General features: G+C 45.2%; 1 protein-coding gene across 1 annotated transcript; it reads left to right on the forward strand.

Moving 5' to 3' along the window:
- Nucleotides 1–4,662: 4,662 nt before the first annotated feature.
- Nucleotides 4,663–25,075, forward strand: BNIP1 (BCL2 interacting protein 1). Its single transcript, XM_003900529.3, has 6 exons — nt 4,663–4,787; nt 7,051–7,143; nt 14,483–14,574; nt 18,874–18,975; nt 20,071–20,189; nt 24,414–25,075. Exons 1-6 carry the CDS (start codon nt 4,704–4,706, stop codon nt 24,608–24,610), a joined length of 687 nt encoding a protein of 228 aa, XP_003900578.1. The 5' UTR covers nt 4,663–4,703; the 3' UTR covers nt 24,611–25,075.
- The last annotated feature ends 341 nt before the right edge of the window (nt 25,076–25,416 follow it).

The following is a 25,416-nucleotide window of genomic DNA, read 5'->3' on the forward strand; positions in this document are numbered from 1 at the left end:
GGTTCTGAATTGTTTGCCTCGTATTTTCACCCTTCCTTTCTGTACTTGTATCTTGCTTACCTAGGTAACCATCCACTCCTCAAGATAACCTATTCCAAAGAAATTCCAAATCACAGAGAGTGGAGAACTGCTGGTCTGCTGCTCCTCTCATGGTGATAATCAAAGAGCTAACATTTTTTTTGACACGATAGGTTGATTTTTCAATATTTTACTGATATTTAGCTATTACATAGAATTATTTGTTGATACAAGCATTTGCATTCTTCACAGTTTAGAGGATATTCTTATTTCTCCTCTTTGAATCTTTGGGCAAGTGTTCTCCATGGGAAATAAAATACTTTGGGTCTCTCCTGATTTAAACATTTGTATGTGTTTGTGTGTTTAATCATTCTAAGTAAGTCTCCAAGCTAAGCTGGGCATACACATAGAGCCTTAAGTCCAGAGACCTAAGTAAAGGCTACCATCAGAGTATGTGGCTGAAAGTCAGCCAGCAAATATTTGTTGAGCACTTACTCTGCCAGGACCTGTGCTAGGTACTGGGCAATAGAGAGATGAAAGAGAACTCCAGGAACTCACAGCCAGCATGTGAACAGGATTGCTGAACAACACAGGAGCTGTTACAGACATGCAAAGGGCTCCAGGTACATTATCGTTGCCGAGGTGTTTTCAAGGACACAGGTACCACATCTAGTGGCATATATTAGAGAATTGATAGACTTGTGTTCTTAGTATCCTGGACCCTTGAGGAAACCCTCTTTGTTTCATGTGAGTGACACTGGGGCCATCAAGAAACAAAGGGGAGGGACATGACCTCCCATGGACTGGTTCTGCATCAGGACTTACTTCTCAAGACCACTGCTCACAGGAGCCTCTGTCAAGGTCTTGAGACTGTTAAAGGGCTGGGTGAGCCAGATCAGTATAGTCCTTAGGAAACTAAACCTGTGGATAGCATCCAGTTAGATGGGTCATTCAGTTGGTGAGCTGTTTAGCCACAGTACAGTGGAGAATTTGAAAAAAAAAAAAAAAGGCTGGGAAATGCTATAATATCCCAGCTAAAAGGTTCAGAGCAGGAAGAAGGTGTTAGCCCTAGGGGAGGGAGTGGCATTCCTTAAGGATTCCACTAGGTGCTTTTTTGTTACAGCAAGCTCAGCTGCTACTCTCAAGGGCCCAGTGAGGCTGGTGGTCATGTACATTTTACAAAAGAGACTAGACACAGGTGAGGAGACTAGCCCCAGACCTACCTTATATGATTATAGAACTCCAAACTCAGTTGGCTTGCTCCACTACAGAAATAATTCGTATTCATCTATTTGGGATCTATTCATCTATTAGGCCAAGTCACAGTCAGTATTTGGAAGGATGTCTCAGTAGCGGGGGATAAAGGCCTTAGAATCTGAAAACCAAAAAGCCAAAACCTAGCAGATAAACAAAAGCTAGTCTCAGGATCAGTGGGTAAAGGTGACAGGGGAAGCAAAACAGAGTTGAGAGGAATCAGTACTTGGGTGTAATGATCACCAGACTGCATATCTGTTCCTCGAAGATGGCCTCTAGCTTAAGGTTTAGGATTGGGTCTCCTTATTGGAAGGAAGTATATTGGAGGGTAGAGAAAAAAGGGAGCTTATGTTTTTTTCCTTAACTGCAGCATAGAGATGCAACTGGGGACTGTTGATTGCGTATGTTGAATATCCAACAAGAAGCATGATGTGAAAGGATCCTAAGGGCATATGCGCAAGTCTGCCAACTGCTGCTGGCTTTGGGGCTTCTCTGCTGTCCTAAATAGGGAGCTTCTATGTGAGTATCCAAAACACTGGAGTGACCTGAAGAAAGTAAACCTCAGTTTCTTTACAAGGTTTTAACCTTAAAATATTACCAGGAATAAACTTTATAGAATAACTTAATAATAACTTAATAACTAATAATAGAAAATGTAAACAAGGCCTAGGATAAAGAAAACTTTGAAAGTACTGTGAAGGACACAGAAGGAAACTGAAATAAATTGAAAGATACACCAAGTTCTTAAACAGGAGCAGTGACATAAAACTAACAGTGCTAAGTTAAATTAAAAATAAAATGTTGCTAAAAAGTGCAATGTCATCCTAAGAAAACATACCAAGAGGTTATAAAAAAAAAAAGTTTACACAGGGGTAAAATCGCTGGAAGATGCTGGTAGGCAGTGGGGGTGAGGGGGCAGTGATGCGGGGGACAAGGGAAAGAGGTATTTAATCCTAGCAGATATTAAAAGTCATTATAAAACCATAGTAGTTAAAACTCATTTTGATGCATGAATAGGCCAGTCAAGCAGAATAGAAGGTCTAAAAGTAGACTCAAATATACACGACAATTTAGTATGGCAAATGTGGCATCCAGAACCAGTGAGAAAAAGGTAGACTCTTCATTAAATAGTATTGGAATAACTGAGTAACCTCCCGAAAAAGTAAAATTGGGTGTATATCTCACACCATAAGCCAACATATATTTCAAAATAGATAATGATCTAAGTGTAAAAAAAAAAAAGTCACAAAAAACCACCCATAAAAACACTACAAGGAAATGTGGGCAATTCCTTTAAATCCCTGTAAGTGGAGAAGGCTTTTCCAACTTGGACCCTGAATCCAGGAATCATAAATGAAGATTGATGAATTCAGTGTAAAACAAGATTAACAAAATGTTTAATACCAAAACACCATAAGCCAAATCAAAATTCTATAGACTTTTTAAGGCTGTAGATGTCTTTAAAAAAAATGAAAATAGAAAAGCTTTGAAACTCATCTCTAAGGACTAATCCTCCTAATATATAGAGTTCCTGGAAACGGATATGAAAAAAACCAACAACCCAATAGAACAAGGAGCAGACAACAGAATAAATACAAATAGCTCTGAAACATAGGTAGAGTTTCTCAGCCTCCTTCATGGTCAGATAAGTGCAAACTAAAGAAGCCCTTCTCACCTAATCAGATCGGCAAAACTTCCAATGTTTGTTAACCTATCATGTTGACGAGGCCACGGGAAACGGGCATGTATGCCATGTTGCTGGAGGGAGTTTGGATTGACATAATCCCTAGGAAGGGCAATTTGGTAACACGTCAGAATTTTTAAATGCATATATCCTTTGACCTAGCAACTCCATTTGCTGTGGGCAAGTCATTATTCCTCTCTGCCCCGTTTTTATCTCACAGAGTTGTGAGACTTAAGCGAGACACACATGAAGCACTTAGTACAAAGTTCCTGGCACATAGGAAGTGCTCCCAAAATGTTGGCTAGTAGTAGAATAACAGCAGCTAACGGGCACTGAGATCTTACCATATGCCACATTAGCACACTGTGCTTGGTGCTTTTCATGTATTATCTCATTTAATTATCCAATCTGTGAAGTAGGTGCTATTGATTATCACCAGTTAGCCTCTGAGGAGACTGAAGCACAGGCATGCAGTGCTGTGGACAGGATTTGAGCCCAGGCAGATGCCAAGCCTGGGATACACTGCCTCTCTATTAGGTGCAGTGGGGTGATGAATACCTTACGAGAGGGTGTGTAGAGGCCTGTAGGAACACAGACAAGCGCAGAGCCCTGCTTACAACAGGTGGGAGCCATATTGATTTTTTGGGGAAAAGATGGCTTTCAGTAGAGGCTGTGCCACTTTCAAGATAGGTAATCTTGCGACAGGGTTGATTGGTGGTTATTTTAATCTACTTTCAGCTCATCTCCTGAAGTGTGATACTAGTGTAGTGCAATTTCAAGGGTGGTTGTGAGGATTAAGAGAGATGAACATTCAGGTCCTAAGCATTTAGGTCCTCACAATCTATTCTTGCTGAAGTGACCTGAACAAAAGCAGATGGAGTGGGGTCGAGTGGGGGAAAAGCTTTCCAGGGAGAGGGAACACCACATTCTAAGGCTACACATCCAGAAAGAGCTTGAGCAATCCAGGAAGGGCGCAGGGTGGGGTGGCTGATGACCTTGAGGACCAGCTAAGAAACTTGGATTATTTACTAACAAAAATAAAAGAGCCACCATTTGTTGAGGGTTTCCTCTGACATTTCCATCAAAACTACGTAAATCCATCAAAACTACCCCAGCAAGGTAGATTTAATAAATCCAGTTGTATACAAAAGGGAACCACCAGAAGCCATAGAAGGGCTGCATACAGGGAGGCGACTTGATCAATTTCGTGTTTTACAAAGATCCCTCAGATCATGTGTTGGAGTGATAGGAAGTACTCTACTGACTCTACTGAACTCCATACTTTAAAAAATACATAACATTTATCATTTTCTCTTTTACTCCACAATTTATACTCACTGTAGAAAATATTAAAAATATAAGAAAGTTTGAAGAAACAAAAAATTGTCACTTGTACTTTCCAGAGACATCTCAATTGATACTTTTCTTCCAGTCTTTTTTTTCTATGCAAAAAATATATAGTTATTAGAATGCCTGACAGAAGGAAGATGGAAAGAGACCACTGTGAAGCATTATTGATATTCCCTCTTCTCTTCCTCTCCATGGTATTAAGGCCATACCAAGAGGAGAGGCTGATTTCCCTACACGTGTCAGGGAAAGTCCCAACTCTGCGGCAGGGACCCAAGCTTGCCATTTTCGCCGGTCTCTAGGGGGCGCTGCCCCGAGACTGGGCGGGGAGGGAGAGAAGGCGGTGCGAAAACGCGTTTGAACTTGGGCCCTGCCGCCGCCCGTAACCGGCGTCCCCAACATGGCGGCTCCCCAAGATGTCCACGTCCGGATCTGTAACCAAGAGATTGTTAAATTTGACCTGGAGGTGAAGGCGCTTATTCAGGTACTGATCCCGGGACCCCTGCCAGGCTCCAGCAGCCCTAACCCAAGCTCTGCTGGTCTGTGAGCTCGGTAGTGTCACTCCCGAACTTTCCCCACTTGGTTTCCCAGGCCACCGGCTCCGCCCCATGACCGGCTACCCGCCCTGGTCCCCATTTGGTTGTGTCCCCGTGACTGCTGGCCTTGATCCTTTTTCCGGGTGCCGCCGGATCGCCCATCTCCAGAGCACCCAACTGTTCTCCGCCCCTGACCCAGCTACTGCTTCGAGGCTCGGCTTTGCCACTTCCACTTGCAGTCCTGGTCGTCGCCCCGCCCCTGACCTCCTCACAACATACCTGCCACCCTGTTTGGCCCCGCCCTCTGACGCTGCTTCCCCATTCTCTGGTAGCGCCCGGTAGGCAGCTAGCCCCGCCCCCTGCTGGCCAGCTCCCCTGGCATCCAAGGGCACCTGGCTCGGGAGGCACCAGGTGAAACGAATGTAACCTGGACCGTAGTTGTGATTTATATGCTTGAGGAAATCGAGTACGGCGCCAAGGCCTAGGTTAGAAGGCAGGCCTGGGTCAATGGCAAAACTGGGACCTGGACTGGGAAAGTCAACCTAGGAATAACACCTTAGAGTGTTACCCCGTTTGAACAGAGAGGAAATGAGGTGTTTTCGCCTTAAGCCATTTAAGGGTAGAGGTAAAATAAACGAGTTGACGTAGACAAGAATTAGGAATGTAGACACGGTTCCATGAGTTTAGCAAAAAGAAACCAAGAGTTTTAAACCTTGTTTTTTTGTTTTGTTTTGTTTTGTTTTTCGTTTTTGTTTGTTTTTGAGACGGAGTCTCGCTCTGTCGCTCAGGCTGGAGCGCAGTGGCGCGATCTACTCACTGCAAGCTCTGCCTCCCGGCTTCATGGCATTCTCCTGCCTCAGCCTCCCGAGTAGCTGGGACTACAGGCGCCCGCCACCACGCCCAGCTCATTTTTGTATTTTGTTTAGTAGAGACAGGGTTTCGCCGTGTTAGCCAGGATGGCCTTGATCTCCTGACTTCGTGATTTGCCCGCCTCGGCCTCCCAAAGTGCTGAGATTACAGGTGTGAACCACTGCGCCCCGCCTAAACCTTGGTTTTTAAAGCAAATCATTTTCAACAAAGTCACTAAACATTAGATGTAGACTCAGAGTTTGTAACGAGGGGTGGCAAAAAGTGCAGGAAAGTAGGGCTCCCCAGATAAACCAGATGCAGAATAAGCCAAATTAGATGCAGAATAAACAAATACGGTGCAAAGAAGTGTGATTAAATTAATAACCAGAGAAAAAGTGAAATTTGATGCAGATATTTAAAACTTCTCGAACTTCACTTCTCTGATGTATACATTACAAAACTTCTGGGCCAGTTATAGAAAAATAAACTTAGGTTTCATACAAATGAAATCACATTTTCACATAATCTAAATTGCTTAGGCACCCTTCTGTACTCTTTCTAACATTTGGGTTCTTGTGATTGCTGATGAGAAAGATTGATTATAGCTGGATGTATTGCACCCTTACTGTGTTCCAGCAGCTCTGCTAAGTGCTTTACATACACACATAATCTATGATGTTCTCTGAGGTAAGTAGGGTTGTGATGAGGAAACTGAGACACAGAGAATTTAAATAACTTTCCAGGTAACTTTACACAGCTAATAAGTTGCTACAGCCAGGATTCGAATCCACATGGTCTGTCTCCAGAGCCTGCTCTGAAAACTGGCACCAGTAATTCTGAATGTCCAGCAACAGATTCTAAATCTGCCCTTAAACATGTTTATATAAACACTCTAACTTATCACTGACGGTTTGTAAAATCACACTGAAAAAGTTAATCTCATCATATGAGGCCAGATCTTTAAACATCCTCATCTTACAAGTTGAAAGGATCTAAGGTTCTAAAGTTATAGTATAACTTTCGCATGTCCATTCTTGTTGGGCATATAAGCTGTTTTAAGCTTTTTCATACGGCCAGGTAATGTTTTGTTAAAATTTAGGCACTAAAAATTAGGTCAAAGCAGTTGTGTTTCTTTCTAGGCTTTTATATTAATTCAACATTAATCTAAAGAGGAATGAGAAAAATGCCAATGATAATGTTTTTGCTTGTGTTGCAGAGGTAAACAGCAAAGATCAGGATGAATTATAGTCAGTATCAGTACATTAATATTAGTTGGTCTAAACCAACTCTCTCACTGTATGGATGGTGTCATTTCATTTCATTGCCTTAAGAAAGGCCTTTCATCTGTTCAATGTCTCCTAGGATATCCGTGATTGTTCAGGACCCTTAAGTGCTCTTACTGAACTGAATACTAAAGTAAAAGAGAAATTTCAACAGTTGCGTCACAGAATACAGGTGGGTATTCTCAGAACTGAGATGCTGAGTATCTATCAATGAAGGGGGCTCAGTCCTGGGTGTATCCTCTGCTTGAGAGCCGTCTGGGTTCTTCAAACACCAGCTGATGGGAGCAGTAAACACTTAAGACAGTGAGGGTGACTCTGTACTAACCTGCTGTCCAGGTAAAAACGAGAAACTTTTGCGTGCAGAACACTGCCAGCTGTGTCAACAAGTGGATGGCAGGAACACCATTATCCTTGGAATTTTTGAAACCCTGGGGCCACTTCAAATACTTTCTCTTCTCTACCTTATTTCTACCCTATTCATTCATTCACTACCTCAATCCATCACACTCCTGGGTTTTTGTTTTTTTTTTTTAATGCTGTTACTTTGCTCAGCATCTTCCTTATTTCAGTAGTCACCAGTCACATCATGTACACATTCAATATGCCTGAATTCAACTGTGGTACATGTGCTGTCTCAGAAAACACTAGAGGGTGACAAGTAGCAGTTTCGTTTGTTTGTTTTATTTATTTCATGTTTTATTCTTATTACACTGGGCTGGGCAAAGGGTTGTGCACCACTGTATAGATCATGTTATTCTGTTGCTTTCATTTTTGAAAATGAAAATGAGGCCAGTAGTTTGAGAACAGCCTGGCCAACATGGCAAAACCCCATCTCTACTAAAAATGCAAAAATTAGCTGGGCATGGTGGCACACGCCTGTAATCCCAGCTACTTGGGAGGCTGAGGCAGGAGAATCACTTGAACCCAGGAGGCAGAGGTTGAAGTGAGCTGAGATCATGCCACTGCACTCTAGCCTGGGTGACAGAGCAAGACTCTGTCTCAAAAAAAGACCAATTTTTTTTTTTTTTTTTTTTAAATAGAGATAGAGTCTCACTATGTTGCTTGGGCTGGTCTTCTTTTTTTTTTTTTTTGGGGCGAGTCTGCATCCTTCGCCAGGCTGGAGTGCAGTGGCGGATCTCAGCTCACTGCAAGCTCGCCTCCCGGAGTTCAGCCATTCTCACCTCAGCCTCCCAGTAGCTTAGGACTACAGGCCCGCCACCTCGCCCAGTTTTGTATTTTTAGTAGAGGCGGGGTTTCACCGTGTCAGCCAGGATGGTCTCGATCTCCTGACCTCGTGATCCGCCCGTCTCGGCCTCCCAAAGTGCTGGGATTACAGGCTTGAGCCACCGCGCCCGGCCATTGGGCTGGTCTTAAGCTCCTGGGCTCAAGCAATCCTCCTGCCTCAGCCTCTGAAAGTGCTGGGATTACAGGCATAAGCCCAGACTATTGTGTTGCCTTCAGACAGAATTGGGATTTGGGTTCTAATTGTTTCCAAGTTCAGGATCTAGATCAGAATCAGACGACAAAGACCACTGTTTTGTGGGTCTAGGGGATGCTGAGAAAAAGCCAGGAAACAGGTATAGAGCTGACTATGGAGGGCTCATGTTTCAAGGCTCCCCTCTGGGCATCCAAGGATCCTGCATGCAGCTCATAGGTAGAGGGGCCCACAGCAGCCCCTCAAAGTAAACAGGGATGGCACAGGCCTAGAGCTGGAACTCAGGAGTTGGAAGGATGACTGCGTCTGTACACCTAAAAAGATGTTGTCCATCTGTATCCTGGAATCCTGTGTAGGCCCTCTCCATGAGGACAGGAACAGGGTTGGCTCCTTGGCCTCTAGTTGGCCTCATGAGTAGTCCAGTAAAAGTCCTGCAAACTTGTCATTATCTGGAGACATTCCTGCCAGCTCCTCTTCATGCCCCTCTACTTGAAACACTAGGCAGTTGCTTTATATTGTTCATGATTCTTCTTCCTCAGTTCTTTAAATTTGAGATAATTGCATTCTTTTAAGAAACTCTGGATCTCCTGGTCACTCCAAGGGTTGATTACTGTTCTGATGGTTTTTCTGGTTTCTTGGTTTCTTCTTCCTTCTTTATTTCCTGAGGGTTTTCTAGTAATTTCAGTCTGATATCCTAGGTTCTCCATTTTTATCCCTGAGTTTCCTGAGTTTTCTCCTGGGATTGTTCTCACCACAGCCACAGGACCTAATGTTGGGTTGGCAGAGAACTAGCACTTACTCTGCCCTAATGGGATCCAGGAGAGTCAGGAGGTACTCTGAGTGTGGAAACATGCTTGCTCCTCTAGACTTCTGGAGGTCTCTTAGAAGTAGCAGTTTGAATAGTGGAGATGTTTCCACTGCTGTGCCTTCAGTGAGGGTGAGGTGGGTATCATGGATCTGCCCATCTGTATTAGTCTGTTTTCATGCTGCTGATAAAGACATACCTGAGACTGGGAAGAAAAAGAAGTTTAGTGGACTTCTGACATGGCTCGGGAGGCCTCACGATCATGGCAGAAGGCAAAGAGGAGCAAGTCACGTCTTACATGGATGGTGGCAGGCAAAGAGAGAGCTTGTGCAGGGAAACTCCTGTTTTTAAAACCATCAGATCTCATGAGACTCATTCACTATCATGAGAATAGTGCAGGAAAGACCCACGTCTATAAGTCAGTCACCTCGCACCAGGTTCCTCCCATGACATGTGGGAATTGTGAGAGTTACAATTCAAGATGAGATTTGGGTGGGGACACAGCCAACCCATATCACCATCCCTGGATAGGTCTTGTGGCACCTGGTCTTGTGGTATTGGGGTTTTGTATTGGGCCTTTCTTGTGTTGCTATAAAGAAATACCTGAGGCTGGTAATTTATTTTAAAAAATGAGTTAAGCTGGCTTATGGTTCTGTGGGCTGTATGGGAAGCATAGCAGCATCTGCTTCTGGGGAGGCTTCAAGAAGCTTCCAGTCATGGCAGAAGGCAAAGAGGGAGCAGGCATGTCACATGACAAAAGCAGGAGCAAGAGAGAGAGAGATTGAGTGAGAGCTCACTTATCATTAAGAGGATGGCTTATGCCATTCATGAGGGATCCATCCCCATGATCCAGACACCTCCCACCAAGCCCTACCTCCAACACTGGGGATTACCATTCAGCATGAGATTTGGGCAGGGACAAATATTCAGACTATATCAGGTCTAAAGACTTGTGCTTTTTTGGCCAGCACAGTGGCTCACTCCTGTAATCCCAGCACTTTGGGAGACCAAGGCAAGTGGATCACTTGAGGCCAGGAGTTCAAGACCAACCTAGTCAACATGGTGAACCTCCGTATCTGCTAAAAATACAAAAATTAGCTGGGCATGGTGACCCGTGCCTGTAATCCCAGTTGTTTGGGTGGCTGAGGCATGAGAATTGCTTGAACCTGGGAGCTGGAGGCTGCACTGAGCCGAGATTGTGCCACTGCACTCCAGCCTCGGTGACAGAGCAAGACCCTGTCTCAAAAAAAAAAAAAAAAAAAAATTGTGCTTTTCATATAACATGGCCCCCAAAGCCCACTAGCAACTCTGTTTTTGTTTAACAGAGGTAGACAGTCTGTTCTAAAGCTGGTAGAAAAGCTGGCCAATTGGACCTCTGAGAAACAGGATGTCTGTGTCTTGTGTTTTGCCTACCTAAGAGATTTTCAAGAGCAATTTTGAAAATGTGCAATGTTTGCTATTGGAGTTAATTATAGAATTTCAGCAAAGTCACCATACCTAGCTGACCTCTTCCTGCCTCCATCTTCAGTACTGATTTAATCATCTTAATTTTTTATTTTTGAAAGGATGTTCCTTTTACATGTTTTATATATGTGTCTGTATTTGTATATATCAACATTCAGTGAAAAGTCTCAGTTATGCCCCAGTTTTGTTTTCTGTTCCCCTCTTCCAAACAGGTAGTCACTTTTGTTACTTATATATCACTCAAGTTTCTCTACCCAAATATTTAAAAAGACAAATTTCTTTTTTTAAATTTCTTTTCTTTTCTTTTTTTTTTTTTTTTTGAGATGGAGTCTCACTCTGTCGCCCAGGCTAGAGTGCAGTGGCGCGATCTCGGGTCACTGCAAGCTCCGCCTCCCGGATTCATGCCATTCTGCTGCCTCAGCCTCCTGAGTAACCGGGATTACAGGTGCATGCCACCACGCCTGGCTAATTTTTCAGATTTTTAGTAGAGACGGGGTTTCACTGTGTTAGCCAGGCTGGTCTCAATCTCCTGACCTTGTGATCCGCCTGCCTCAGCCTCCCAAAGTGCTGGGATTACAGGCGTGAGCCACCGCGCCTGGCCATTAAGTATAATTTTATTATACGTATATTATACGTATATTGGAAATCTTTCCATTTCAGTAATTAGAGACTGTCCTCATTTTTCTTTTTCGTTTTCTTTTTTTTTTGAGACAGGGTCTTGGGCTGTCACCCAGTCCAGAGTGCAGTGGTACAATCTCAGCTCACCACAGCCTTGACTTTCCAGGCTCAAGCGATTTTCTTCCTGCCTCAGTCCCCCAAATAGCTGGGACTGCAGTCGCGCGCCACCTCCCTCCGCCAGCTAATTTGTGTATTTTTTATAGAGATAGGGTTTTGCCATGTTGCTCAGGCTGGACTTGGACTCCTGGACTTGAGCAATTGCCCACCGTGGCCTCCCAAAGTGCTGGGATTACAGGCGTGAGTCACCGTTCTTGGCCCCTCATTCTTTTCTAAATAGCTGTCATTTTTTTTTTTTAAGCCAGTTCTCTATCAAAGGGCATTCATTTGAACTGCTTCCACTTTTTTTTTAAGCTAACTTATTCCTTGACAGACTTTTCTTCAACTCGGCATGACTTCAACTCTCCAACTATACCTGTTACCTTCAGTATGAGTATTTTTATGTTCTTTTTAAATATCTGGGTGCTCACCCAGTGTTTATTTCCTTCACTAATTAAAATGACCTCAGGAATACGTTTACATTTACATATTTATGATGGCACCTAGTAGGGACCTAATAAGCACATGGCCGGTAAATGAATAACCCCATCCCAGTTTCAATCTGCATTTCTTAAGTATTTACATACTCTTTTTATACCTGGAAATAAATACAAGATTCCTGTTTGTTTGCCATTTTTAGCTTTTATTTGAATGTCTTTTTTGTGTGTTTCAAACAAGATTGTGTGATACTAGAGAACTGGCCTCATATCCTCAAAATCGTGTGTTTGGCACATGGTAAATCTTGGGCATTGACTGTGTGTAAGTATCTGTGTGTTTGTCTTTGTACATATAGCTCTCAAACTGGAATTTGAGAACTACTCGACCCCGCCATTCCTTTCTCCCGAACTATCACTGGTTCTCTTTGACAGAACTTCCAGGCAATCTTTCATGAGTAAATTGTACATTTCTCCCCCTTTTTAATCTCTCCCTTTTTCCCATGCATTCGTTCTTCCATTCAATGACTCAGTGCCCAGTATGTGCTGGGCACAAGGAATATATGTAGTGAATAATGCGAGATACAGCTCTGCTTATTCATAAAATTTACATTCTTTTTTTTTTTTTTTTTTTTTGAGATGGAGTCTCGTTCTGTTGCCCAGGCTGGAGTGCAGTGGCATGATCTAGGCTCACTGCAATCTCCGCCTCCCGGGTTCACGCCATTCTCCTGCCTTAGCCTCCCGAGTAGCTGGAACTATAGGCGCCTGCCACCACGCCTGGCTAATTTCTTTTTGTATTTTTAGTGGAGACGGGGTTTCACTGTGTTAGCTAGAATGGTCTCAATCTCCTGACCTCCTGATCCACCCGCCTCCGCCTCCCAAAGTGCTGGGGTTATAGGCATAGCCACCACACCCGGCCTGTATAATTTACATTCTAATAGGAAATACAGATTTTAAACAAATAATTATGAAAATAATTGATGACATTTGCTAAACTTTTCCAATTCACAGTTGATTATTTCTTTTATTCTCTACCTCAGCAATATTTGGGGGCATAAATTGAAAGTCATCTATGAGCTATTGAAATGGTGGATACACAAACTTGTTCCAAACCAGCATGTGCAAATTGATACGTAAATAAGTAAATTAGTATAATTGAGCAAATACATTGGTATTTCAGATCAATAGCGTGATTGAAGCTAGAACCTGTTTTAATTTGTAAACCAAAAAATGTGAATGGTGTAATGCTATCTTTAATTATAGTCCCTCTGATGGTTCTCTTATCTGAAGTTCTTGGAGTTTAATACTTCTGGGTATGTCTGCTGACCCTCACTTATGGTAGTTTATTTCCTCGGCATTTGGTTATTTTGGACTGTGAGCACTCATCTTCAGCAGACCTCATCTGAGGGACTTTGTGTGGCTGGGTCGAGGCCAAGTCTCTACAGAGGTTTTTGCATTAGCTTCCCGCCAGGTCTCCCGGGATGATCACAAGTCTGAGAACACTTTTTTTTTTTTTTTTTTTTTTTTTGAGTCTCTATCTGTTGCCCAGGCTGGAGTGCAGTGGCGCAGTCTCGGCTCACTGCAAGCTCCGCCTCCGGGATTCACGCCATTCTCCTGCCTCAGCCTCCCCAGTAGCTGGGACTACAGGTGTCCACCACCACGCCCAGCTAGTTTTTTGTTTTTTTAGTTGAGATGGGATTCCACCGTGTTAGCCAGGATGGTCTCGATCTCCTGGCCTCATGATCTGCCCACCTTAGCCTCCCAAATTGCTGGGATTACAGGCGTGAGCCACCATGCCCAACCGAGAACACTTTTTATGTTAATTTCTCTTCATGGAGTTTCATGAACCACTCAGGGAAGATAAATTGAACCCTAGATCAGTGGGAGGAGCAGCTCCCTGGTTGGTTATAAATTCTCAGGGGAGATTTTTTTTTAACCCCTCTATTTGGAAGTCATAGCAAAAAAAGGGCAGGCATCCATGTTTTCACTCTGTGCTGGTAGATGTACATTTTTCTAGACTATTTTCCTGTGTCTATAACCTTTCATGGGTTTTGGATTTGTGGTGATCTCGGTTCATCTTCCCAACCTCAGCCTCAGATGGCCCAAGGCTTCATTTTTCTGTCCCTACATGAGCTTTCAAACCTTCAAGTGCTCAAACTGCCTATTACTCGTCTTTAATGAAATAGGCACAGCAATTGCGAGTATCTGGAAATGAACAGCAGTTTGATATTTTAATGACATCTAAGTGTGGGATCAGTGTGCTTGTATTTCGTCATTGTTTTTCTTTTCGTTTCGGGCCTGCCCTTGGTGACAGGAGCAGCAGCTCTGACGCCAGGGTAGCCGTGCATACTCCCAGGCTGACTGTTCCAGCTGTTGTTCCCTTCTCACTTTTGGGCCATAGGGGTTTTCCTTACTTGCTTGCAGACTTAGCTATGGATTTAAAAGGATGTGTGTTATATGTTACCTAGCATTCTGAGGTGTTCTGTTTTAAAAGGGTGCTTCAAGTGCTATTGTACGCCCTTGGCAGAAATAGAAATGTTCTTCTGTTTTCATGTTGACTTTTGAAATCATTTTAACATGGAGTTATTTTTCCTCAAAGGACCTGGAGCAGCTGGCTAAAGAGCAAGACAAAGAGTCAGAGAAACAACTTCTCCTCCAGGAAGTGGAGAATCACAAAAAGCAGATGCTCAGGTAGGCAGGGCCTCCCCCGCCAGCGGCCTCTGCTGGCTCACTTGTTCCCTGTGAGCCTTGCACGTGTATTTGCCTGACTTACTGGTGTTTTTTTTTGAGGGACAGTATCGCGCTCCATGGCCCAGGTTGGAGTGCAGTGGTCCGATCTTGGCTTACTCCGCCCTGTGCCTCCCGAGTTCAAGCAAGTCTTCTGCCTCAGCCTCCTGAGTAGCTGGGATTACAGGCACCCGCCATCACCCCTGGCTAATTTTTGTATTTTTAGTAGAGACAGAGTTTCGCTATGTTGGCCAGGCTGGTCTCTAACACTGGCTTAATGTGATTCACCCACCTCAGCCTCCCGAAGTGCTGGGATTACAGGTGTGAGCCACCGCACCCGGCTGATTGCGTCAATTGCACACGGGTGGAATGTTCTCTCCCAATCAGTAATTCTCAAGTGGGGGCGAGTGGGGAAGGGATAAATAGGGCCTATCTGAGCAGGTGGAGCTGTGCATCGTTTACAAAAGCGTATTTAACATTATACTGTATTGTGTATTTTTAACCAAAAAATATGATTGCTTTTGTAATACAGGGTCATTTTTTTATCTAAGGATAATTGGTATCAGAAAAAAAATCTACAGAAAGAAAACCTGCTTAAGGTGGACCACAATTTAGAAGGTTTTGAGTGGGATGCTATCTAAAAAAAAAAAAAAAAAAAGCAACAAAAACCGTAAATTAAACAAAATTGAGATCAAAAGATAAAACCAACATTGAGGTTGTAATTGCAGGTGTGTGCTAATCCTTGATTATATAATTATAGCTATATGCCATTTCTTGTTATTGAATTGGGAGAGGTTTAACTTTTCTGATGAAATTGTCAGACAACGTGAAACAATATCTTTCCCTTCACATTTGACTTTTGTAGCAATCATAAAGAGGGTTTTTCCAATTATCTTTGAGGTATTCAAATCATTCTCTCTCTTTTTTAAAAATTCATTTTTGGCCGGGTGTGGTGGCTCATGCCTGGAATCCCAGCACTTTGGGAGGCAGAGGTGGGCAGATCACGAGGTCAGGAGTTCAAGACCAGCTTGACCAACATGGTGAAACGCTGTCTCTATTAAAAATACAAAAATTAGCTAGACGTGGTGGTGGGCACCTGTAATCCCAGCTACTCAGGAGGCTGAGGCAGGAGAATCGCTTGAACCCGGGAGGCAGAGGTTGCAGTGAGCTGAGATCGCTTCACTCCAGCCTGGGTGACAGAGTGAGGCACCATCTTAAAAAAAAAAAAATTTATTTTTAAAAAATTAAATTTTAGAAATGAGGTCCCTCTCTGTTGCGCAGTCTGGAGTGCAGTCGTAGCTGACTGCAGCCTCGAACTCCTAGGCTCAAGCGATCCTCTCACCTCAGCTTCCCAAGTAGTCGGGACTACAGGCACACTCCACTGTGCCTGGCTAGATCATTCTCTTTTGAAACCCCTGCTAAGTCGTCATTCGTATGGGTTTTCTCTTTGTCTCTTGTTCACTGGTCTGCCTCTGCCAGATCTGTATTTGTGGCTTTGCGTCTGATTTGAGCAATTTGCCAGCATCATCTTCCCTGAAAGCAGCTGTGTATGTAACAGTCAGCTGTCAGGAGGACACCGATTGGCAAAAACACAGGCACGGGGAGGCCAGTGTAAGCAGAGGGAGGGCTGTATGAGTGGTGGGCAGTGATCCAGGGCTTGGCTGTTTTGCGATTACTTTATGTTATGATGGCTTTTGCTTTCCTGAGCCACCAAGCCTACTCAGATTATAAACACTGAGTACAGAGGAGCCCTTGTATTAAGTAGAGTAAGTTATGCCAGACACGCTCAGCTTAGCATGGGTTTTAAAGCTGGGAATGGCCATCCACGATGTGGCATTACAGGCCAGAACAGAGAAAGCTGTCAATCTATACTTTGGGGCTGGGTGCAGTAGCTCACACCTATAATCCCAGCACTTTGGGGGCCGAGGCAGGAGGACTGCTTGAGCCCATGAGTTTAAGACCATCCTGGGCAACAAAGCAAGACCCCATCTATTAAAAAAAAAAAATTAGCTGGGGGCATGGTGATGTGTGCCTATAGTCTCAACTACTTGGGAGGCCAAGGCAGGAGGGCAATGGGCTTGGGAGGTCAAGGCTACAGTGAGCCGTGATCATTCTGCTGCACTCTAGCCCTAGGAGACAGAACGAGACCCTGTCTCTTTTCTTTTTTTTTTTGAGACAGAGTCTTGCTCTGTCGCCCAGGTCGGAGTGCAGTGGCACAGTCTCAGCTCACTGCAAGCTCCGCCTCCCGGGTTCACACCATTCTCCTGCCTCAGCCTCGTGAGTACCTGGGACTGCAGGGGCCCACCACCACACCCGGCTATTTTTTTTTGTATTTTTAGTAGAGGCGAGTTTCGTGATAGCCAGCATGGAGGTCTTGATCCTCCTGACCTCGTGATCCAGCCCGCCTCGGCCTCCCAAAGTGCTGGGATTACAGGTGTGAGCCACCGTGCCCGGCTGACCCTGTCTCAAAAAAAAAAAAAAAAAACCAAGAAAAAAAAACAAAAAACTTTGGCAGTTGAAACAGTAGTTGTGCTTGCTTGGGTCATCATGCTTGTCACATCATACAGTGAGTATCTGTTTGCTTGTCTTTTTCCCAAATGAATGTGCGGTGGTAGAGGAGAGGTACAGACCCCTCATTCATCTCTGGATCCCAGGGCCCTGCAGAACCCCCTTGCAAACCGTTTCAGATGTAATGGATTCTTTAAAGTGGCAGGTGTGAGATGGCGGAAGAGGTGCTCATTAAGACCTTCAGCATAGAGGTGCTATTAGAAAACCACCCTGTCAGTTCATGTACTCTGTGTTTTGAGTTTTGAGTATTTCCAGAGATTAGCACGATTGGTTTGAGCTGGCTACATAAGAGTTCTGAAGTATGAGTTTGATTCTTAGACTCAGTTAGCTTTTTCATAGTCTATCAACAACTGTCACATTTCTTTTTTTTTTTTTTTGAGATGGAGTCTCACTGTCATTGCCCAGGTTAGAGTACAGTGGCACGATCTTGGCTCACTGCAACCTCTGCCTCCCAGGTTCAAGTGGTTCTCCTGCCTCAGCCTCCCAAGTAACTGGGATTATAGGCACTTGCCGTCATGTCCAGCTAATTTTTGTATTTTTAGTAGAGACAGGGTTTTACCATGTTGGCCAGGCTGGTCTTGAACTCCTGACCTCAAGTGAGCCACCCGCCTTGGCCTCTCAAAGTGGGATTACAGGCGTCAGCCACTGCGCCCAGTCAACCGTCATATTTCTAACTCCAGGAAGCTGTTCACCAACTTTCCATTATCACCCACAAGTTAGCGCAAGTGACGAATGTAGATCAGCTGTGTCAGTCAGGGCTCTGCTAATCCATCATGTTTCTGTTTGTAGTATGATTGGTCTGTAGTACGGAAAGAACAACAAACCTTGAAGAAATATTTTGAAAGATTGGCTTCTTGTGTTTTTGGTTTTTTTTTTTTCTTGAGACAAGGTCTTACTCTCTCACCCAGGCTAGAGTATAGTGGTACCATCATGGCTCACTGCAACCTCCACTTCCCAGGCTCAGGTGATCTTCCCTCCTCTGCCTCCTGGGTAACTGGGACTACAGGCATGCACCACCACCATGCCTGGCTAATTTTTTGTATTTTTGGTAGAGATGGGATTTCTCCATGTTGCCCAGGCTGGTCTCGAACTCCTGGGCTCAAGCAATCCACCTACCTTGGCCTCCCAAAGTGCTGTGATCACAGGCGTGAACCACTGTGCCTGGCCACCATTTTTCATTTCCTACAGACTATATTAACTCAGCAGCTGAAGGGCCAGAAATGGTTGTTCAAGATACTGGAGATGAGTAAGTCATGGTTCTCAAGGGATGGCACCAACTAATGCACAGGCCATAGCAGTACAGCCTTAGAGGCAACAGGACAGAAGAAGAGCCTGTGTGCCCAGATGGGAAGTTTGGATGTCTCCCTGAGTCCAGCCATTGTGGAGCTGTGCACAGAGGAGTGCCATGTTCACAGCCCCTTGGGCTGACAGGGGTAGAGGGACAGCTACAGAACCTCCCCGTGATGGTCTTCAGGGTCTGGTCAAGGGGTATCAGGACCTGAGCAAGAACAGTTGCTGGGGGACCAGGGGGAGGAAGTGGCAGGAGTTGGGATGGGCTCTGAAGGCCATGCCTGGTGGCCTTCCCCCATGGTGGCCTTCCCCCTGGTGGCCTTTGTTGGTGGGAAGTGCTGTGAATTGAACTGACTTATGGCCTGGTGGAGTGGACACACTCACACATGAACCTTCCAATTCCAGCAATCAGACCTCATGGAGGAAAGCTAATCTCACCTGCAAAATTGCAATCGACAATCTAGAGAAAGCAGAACTTCTTCAGGGAGGAGATCTCTTAAGGCAAAGGTACCTATTCTTTTATTTTTCTGGGCTCTGATAATAATAGATAACAATTGGCAAGGTGTACAACCCACTGTAGGAAACCCCCTCTTGTTTTCAGCTTGGTTTAATTTGATTATATAAGTAATTTTTTTTAAGTTTGAAAGAAATGCATACTTTTTTGTAGTAAATTGGTAAAGTATGAATTACAAAATTAAAATATCAATTTTTTTTTTTTTTTTTTTCCTGAGACGATGTCTCACTCTTACAGCCCAGGCTGGAGTGCAGTGGCGCCATCTTGGCTCACTGCAACCTCTGCCTCCCGGGTTCAAGCGATTCTCCTGCCTCAGCCTCCCGAGTAGCTGGGATTACAGTTGCGCGCGACTGCACCCAGCTAATTTTTTGTATTTTTAGTAGAGACGAGGTTTCACCATGTTGGCCTGGCTGGTCTTGAACTCCTGACCTCAGGTGATCCACCCACCTCAGCCTCCCAAAGTGCTAGGATTACAGGCGTGAGCCACCGTGCCCAGCCAAAAATATCGAATCTTATTACTCATGAACATTTTGGTATATTCCCACCCTCATTTTTACTTCTTCTACATTTCTTATAAAGTCAAAATTGTACCATACAAAAAATTCATATTCTGCTATTTCAGCACAAGAGTTGCTCATTTAAAAAAAAACTTTTTAAGCCTAATTCTGACAGTACATAGTATGTAGATTGTATGTTAATACAATCCCCTATGTGTGTTTGCATTTCTAATGTTTCAGGAGTATAAATAATACACCAGGGTACGTCTTAGAACATAAGGCTTTATCTGCATTTTGGATGTCTCCTTTGGAGGGATTTCCAGGGATGAGATGATTGAGTCAAAGGAATGAACATTACCAAGGCTCCTAAATTGGCAAATTGCTTTACAGAAGGCAGCACTGGTTTATGTTCCTACTAGCAGTCCACAGGGGTGTGGGTCTCAGCATACCCTTTCCAGCATTGAATGTGATCATTTAAAATATATATACTAATTGGATAGGTAAAACATGAGATCTCATTTGGATATGGGGCCTTCTTGCAGGGAGGCTTTTGTTGACATTCCTCCCCTTTCTCTTCCTCTGAACTTTTAGGAAAACCACCAAAGAGAGCCTGGCCCAGACATCCAGTACCATCACTGAGAGCCTCATGGGGATCAGTAGGATGATGGCCCAGCAGGTCCAGCAGAGCGAGGAGGCCATGCAGTCTCTAGGTAAAGCCGGGCCTGGAGCAGGAAGCTTCTCCCAGAGACACTGCTCTAGGGCCCTTGTCCCAGCACCTCCACTCTGGGCTCCTCCACCACAGCCCACACGAAGTTCACTGACTTGGGTGGCTTCTCCCTCATGAGATGACTTGACACCGTGGTCTTATCCAGAGTGGGATGTGCTGCTCGTATTTCTCTCTTTTTTTTTTGAGATGGAGTTTCTCTCTTGTTGCCCAGGCTGGAGTTCAAGCGATTCTCCTGCCTCAGCCTCCCGAGTAGCTAGGATTACAGGCATGCGCCACTACACCCGGCTAATTCTGTATTTTTAGTAGAGACAGGGTTTCTCCATGTTGGTCAGGCTGGTCTCGAACTCCCAACCTCAGGTAATCTGCCCGCCTCAGCCTCCCAAAGTGCTGGGATTACAGGCATGAGATACTGCGCCCGGCCCATATTTCTATTTACTAGAAGACCCCACACCCCCATCAATGTTTCCTCAGGGGGAGCATTTGCAGGGGCCCATGTGAAAAGCAGAGGTCCCCAGCCCCTCTCCTAGAGAGGGTGTTGGCAGGGCTGGGTAAGGGGCCTGGGAGCCTGATTTTCAGTGAGGGCTCTGGGGACCCATATGGCCTGGCAAGTGTGGGAATCGTTGCTTTAAGAGATGTTTGGTGAATCGGCTGCTGGTAGGACTGCTAGGACCTCAGTTTACAATTATACTCCCCAACGTTGTTTTTCCTATGAGTTCCTTTTAAAAGATGTGAATCACAGGCTACAGGAGAGGCTGCTTGAGGCCATCTGGTTTCCTCCAATAGTTTTCCCAGAGTGTCTCCTCTGTGACGCAGAAGGACATCAGCCCTCTCCAGGGTCCTTCGGTATAAGACAACAGAAAAAGGGTGTTTACTCCTTGAAACACTTTTGGAAAATTGCACACATGGACAAAAGTAGAAAGCATGGTATCCTGAATCCCCTGAGCCCTGAGCCCATTACCCTAGCCAGTCTCATTTCAGTTCTACCCTCAGCCCGTCCCCCATCTGGATTATTTTGAAGGAAATCCCAGACATCGTCCATAAATATCTCAGTACAGCTCTCTAAAAGATAAGGGACTCTTTGGGGGAAAAAGCAGAAACAACCCCGTAACTACAATACCATGATCACCCCTAGAAATTATGATTTTGAACCACTTTTTTTTTTCAGTGTGCCAAATAGGCAGAAGCAAAAGGAAAGCAAGCAGGTGACCCCAAGGTCACTCCTTGGGTTTGCAACTTACCTGAACATTTGGGCTCGGAACCAGCCAGGGGCTTCCTCTCAGTGTGTGCTTGGAGAGAGAGGGAGCAGGGAGACAACTTGGCCTCTGAGTCCAGGGCTTTTTTTTTTTTTTTTGAGACGGAGTCTCGCTCTGTCGCCCAGGCTGGAGTGCAGTGGCGCCATCTCGGCTCACTGCAAGCTCCGCCCCCCGGGTTCACGCCATTCTCCTGCCTCAGCCTCCCGAGTAGCTGGGACCACAGGCGCCGCCACCACGCCCGGCTAATTTTTTGTATTTTTAGTAGAGACGGGGTTTCACCGAGTTAGCCAGGACGGTCTCTATCTCCTGACCTCGTGATCCGCCCGCCTGGGCCTCCCAAAGTGCTGGGATTACAGGCGTGAGTCACTGCGCCCAGCCGAGTCCAGGGCTTTTATGCTGTGGTGTGGTGACAGGATACCCCCTGCTAAGAGTGGGAAGGAGACACAAATGCTGGTGGCTTCTGGGGTGTTGAGAGGGTCCCTATGTTCTCGGGGCCCATTTCGTAGAAGCGATAGCTATTGAAGAAAAGAGAAGAATATAGTTCTTAACCCCTTCCTTATGCCTCACAAATTCAGCTTGATTTAAAAGCCTGCTAGGACCATAATTTTGAAACCAAAAGCTTATTAGGAATATGGTGTCTGGAATTTGCTGTACAATTGCAGGAGTTGGGAGTTGTGGGAGAGGGGGACAGGATTTCAGAGGTTGGTGGTCCTTAGTTATGGGTGGTGGACACATGACATTTCATGATATCATGCTGTCTGCTTTGTGATGGTTCGAAATTCTCCGTAATAAAGTTTAAAAAGAAAGGCCTATTAGGTTTTTACTTAGCGAGATCTCAGGGTTTTGAAATCGCAGCAGGCAGGCGTGGAGAAAGTGGGCAGAGAAGGATTCCTGTTCTGTGTTTGTTTTTCTCCTTTTATCTGTCATTTTCAAAACGCTGCTGTGTTTCCTCTGATAATTTATTTTATTTACTTATTAGCTTTTAATTTTGTGAAAAGGTAACACATACAACATAGAGAAGGATAAAAACTCGAGCCCAGGACTGCCAGCAGAAACATAACAGGAGCCACATATGGAACTTTAAATTTTCTAGTAGGCACATTTTAAAAAGTAAAAAGAAACATAAGAAATTAATTTTAATAGGATAGTTTATTTAATCCATTATGTAAAATATTGTAATTTCAACATACAACTAATATTAAAAATTATTGAGATATTTTACATTCCTTTTTCTCTTTTTTTTTTTTTTTTTGAGACAGAGTCTCGCTCTGCCACCCAGGCTGGAGTGCAGTGGCGCCATCTCGGCTCACTGCAAGCTCCGCCTCCCAGGTTCACGCCATTCTCCTGCCTCAGCCTCCCGAGTAGCTGGGACTACAGGCACCTGCCACCACGCCCAGCTAATTTTTTGTATTTTTAGTAGAGACGGGTTTCACCATATTAGCCAGGATGGTCTTGATCTCCTGACCTCGTGATCTGCCTGCCTCAGTCTCCCAAAGTGCTGGGATTACAGGCATGAGCCACTGCACCCGGCCCTTTTTCTCATATTAAGTCTTTGAAACATTGTGTGGATTTTGGCAAGGCACAGTGGCTCACACCTGTAATCACAGCACTTTGGGAGGCTGAGGCGGGTGGATCACCTGAGGTCAGGAGTTCGAGACCAGCCTGGCCAACATGGTGAAACCCCGTCTCTACTAAAAATACAGGAAGAAAATTAGCTGGGCGTGTGGTGCATGCCTGTAATCCCAGCTACTCGGGAGGCTGAGGCAGGAGAATCATTTGAACCCGGGAGGTGGAGGTTGTGATGAACCAAGATCATGCCACTACACTCCAGCCTGGATGACAGAGTGAGACTGCATCTCAAAAACAAACAAACAAAAAAACATTTTGTGGATTTGACACTCACTGACATCTCCATTTGGATTAGCCACGTTTTTATATGCACAGCAGCCTTGCATGTCTAGGGGCTGCCATATTGGCCAGCACAGCTCTGGGCAGTACAAAAGGGGCACAGAAAAGATCACTCTCTGTTCTGACCTCCAGCTGACCCATACCTGCCAGCCCTCTGGTCCACTTCCCAGAGGCAACCACTGTTACCAGTGTCTTTTTAAAAAAATATCTTGTGATCCTCCAAGCTTTTGTAACTTAAGCAAATGAAATACTATTTTATCTCCCTGTTTCTTACCTAAATGGAAACATTTCACAGTGTTCCTTTACACTTTCCCTTTTCACTCAACGTATTCTATTCAGTGGCTGTTCTGATGATGCCTCACTCTGTTTTGTGAGAGAATCTCGCCAGGTACACCTTCTACCCTCAGCGTCATGCCCAGATACCCATATTCAGAAATACATCTGACTCTGGGCACAATGATCCCTTAAGGAATGTTGGCCTCTTCTTAGGTGTCACCTTCTTAAAGCTACAGCCAGTGTCCCTGGACTGAGGGACTGGTATGTGTGAGGGCTTAAGGCAGAGCCTGGCACACCTTTGCCCTTTTGAGATCCTGCAAAGAGCCAGTCTGGCCAGCAGATGTCCTAGAGGCCACACCTCACAGGTGGAAGGTTCTGGTGCGTTCGCCTGCTGCCCCAACACAGACCTCACAGTGCCCGCCCAAGAGCCTCGGGTTGGTTTTGTGGCTCGTGGTTCCCCTGAACAGCGTCCATCTGCTTCAGAGAGCTGAGGAGGTGGCTGGAGGAGCAAGCCTCTTCTGCCCTTCTCCCTGGTGACATTCATGTTCGAGGACTCCCAAACAAACCGCCTCACTCGCTCGAGCTGATGGGACCTGGGGAGGAGCCTTTCCTTGTCCGCTCCTTGGCTAGTCTCCACATGCTTTGATTCCAGCTCAGAGGAACTCGCTCGAGAATGCTGGTTTTTGTCAGCGTCCCAGCCAGCAGGGTGAGGTCTTTGGATCTTGAGCTGCAGTCTCTCTGAGTTGGGCCTCCTTCCTCTCTTGTTTCAGTCACTTCTTCACGAACGATCCTGGATGCAAATGAAGAATTTAAGTCCATGTCAGGGACCATCCAGCTGGGCCGGAAGCTTATCACAAAATACAATCGCCGGGAGCTGACGGACAAGCTTCTCATCTTCCTTGCGCTGGCTCTGTTTCTTGCTACGGTCCTCTATATCGTGAAAAAGCGGCTCTTTCCGTTTTTGTGAGATCCCAAAGGTGCCAGTTCTGGCCCTTTCAGCTCCTGTTTCAGGATCCTGGTTCCTGAGCTCTAGGCTGCCAAGCTGAGCCACACACCCCTCCATTTGTGCCACTTGCCTGCAGGTTGGATGGAACATAGTGCCCCACTTTTCTGCAAGTGGTTGGCTTGTAAAGGGTGAACAGAACCATGGGAGGCAGACCTGTCATTGGGATGCCGCCCTGGGGACATAGGAACTGCCTCCTTCCCTCATCGTGCACTATGGGAGGCCGCGGCCACTCTGTGGGGCACTTAAAGTCCAACCTCCAGAACTCAATGCCTCTCCTGTCTCCCTCTCCCACCGTGCCCTTAAATGCCAGATCTGGTGGAGTGAAGAGAGAAGAGGTAGGAAGAAAGGTGATGAAAACTCCTGGTCATTCCTTGAATAAACTTGATTTTATTTAATAGAATAAAATGTATTGGATTTTGTAAGATAGCCCTCTGGGAATGTGTGTTCCTCTTTTTTCTTTCTTTTTTTTTTTTTTTTTTTTTGAGATGGAGACTTACTCTGTTGCCCAGGCAGGAGTGCAATGGTGCAATCCTGGGTCACTGCAGTCTCTGCCTCCTGGGTTCAAGAGATTCTCTTGCCTCAGCCCCCCAAGTAGCTGGGATTACAGGCATGCACCACCACACCCTGCTAATTTTTGTATTTTTATAGTAGAGATAGGGTTTCTCCATGTTGGCCAGGCTGATCTCAAACACCTGACCTCAGGTGATCCACCCGTCTTGGCCTCCCAAAGTGCTGGGATTACAGGTGTGAGCCACCAAGCCCGGCCC

Source organism: Papio anubis, chromosome 5, assembly GCF_008728515.1.
Source record: "Papio anubis isolate 15944 chromosome 5, Panubis1.0, whole genome shotgun sequence".
NCBI lineage: Eukaryota > Metazoa > Chordata > Mammalia > Primates > Cercopithecidae > Papio > Papio anubis.

Bases quoted from the DNA above. Each gene is read 5' to 3' on its own strand.
- BNIP1 (XM_003900529.3), top strand. From the start codon at position 4,704: ATGGCGGCTCCCCAAGATGTCCACGTCCGGATCTGTAACCAAGAGATT. The intron at 7,144-14,482 runs GTGGGTATTCTC...TTTTCCTCAAAG, and splicing joins AGTTGCGTCACAGAATACAG to GACCTGGAGCAGCTGGCTAA. The intron at 18,976-20,070 runs GTACCTATTCTT...CTGAACTTTTAG, and splicing joins GGAGATCTCTTAAGGCAAAG to GAAAACCACCAAAGAGAGCC.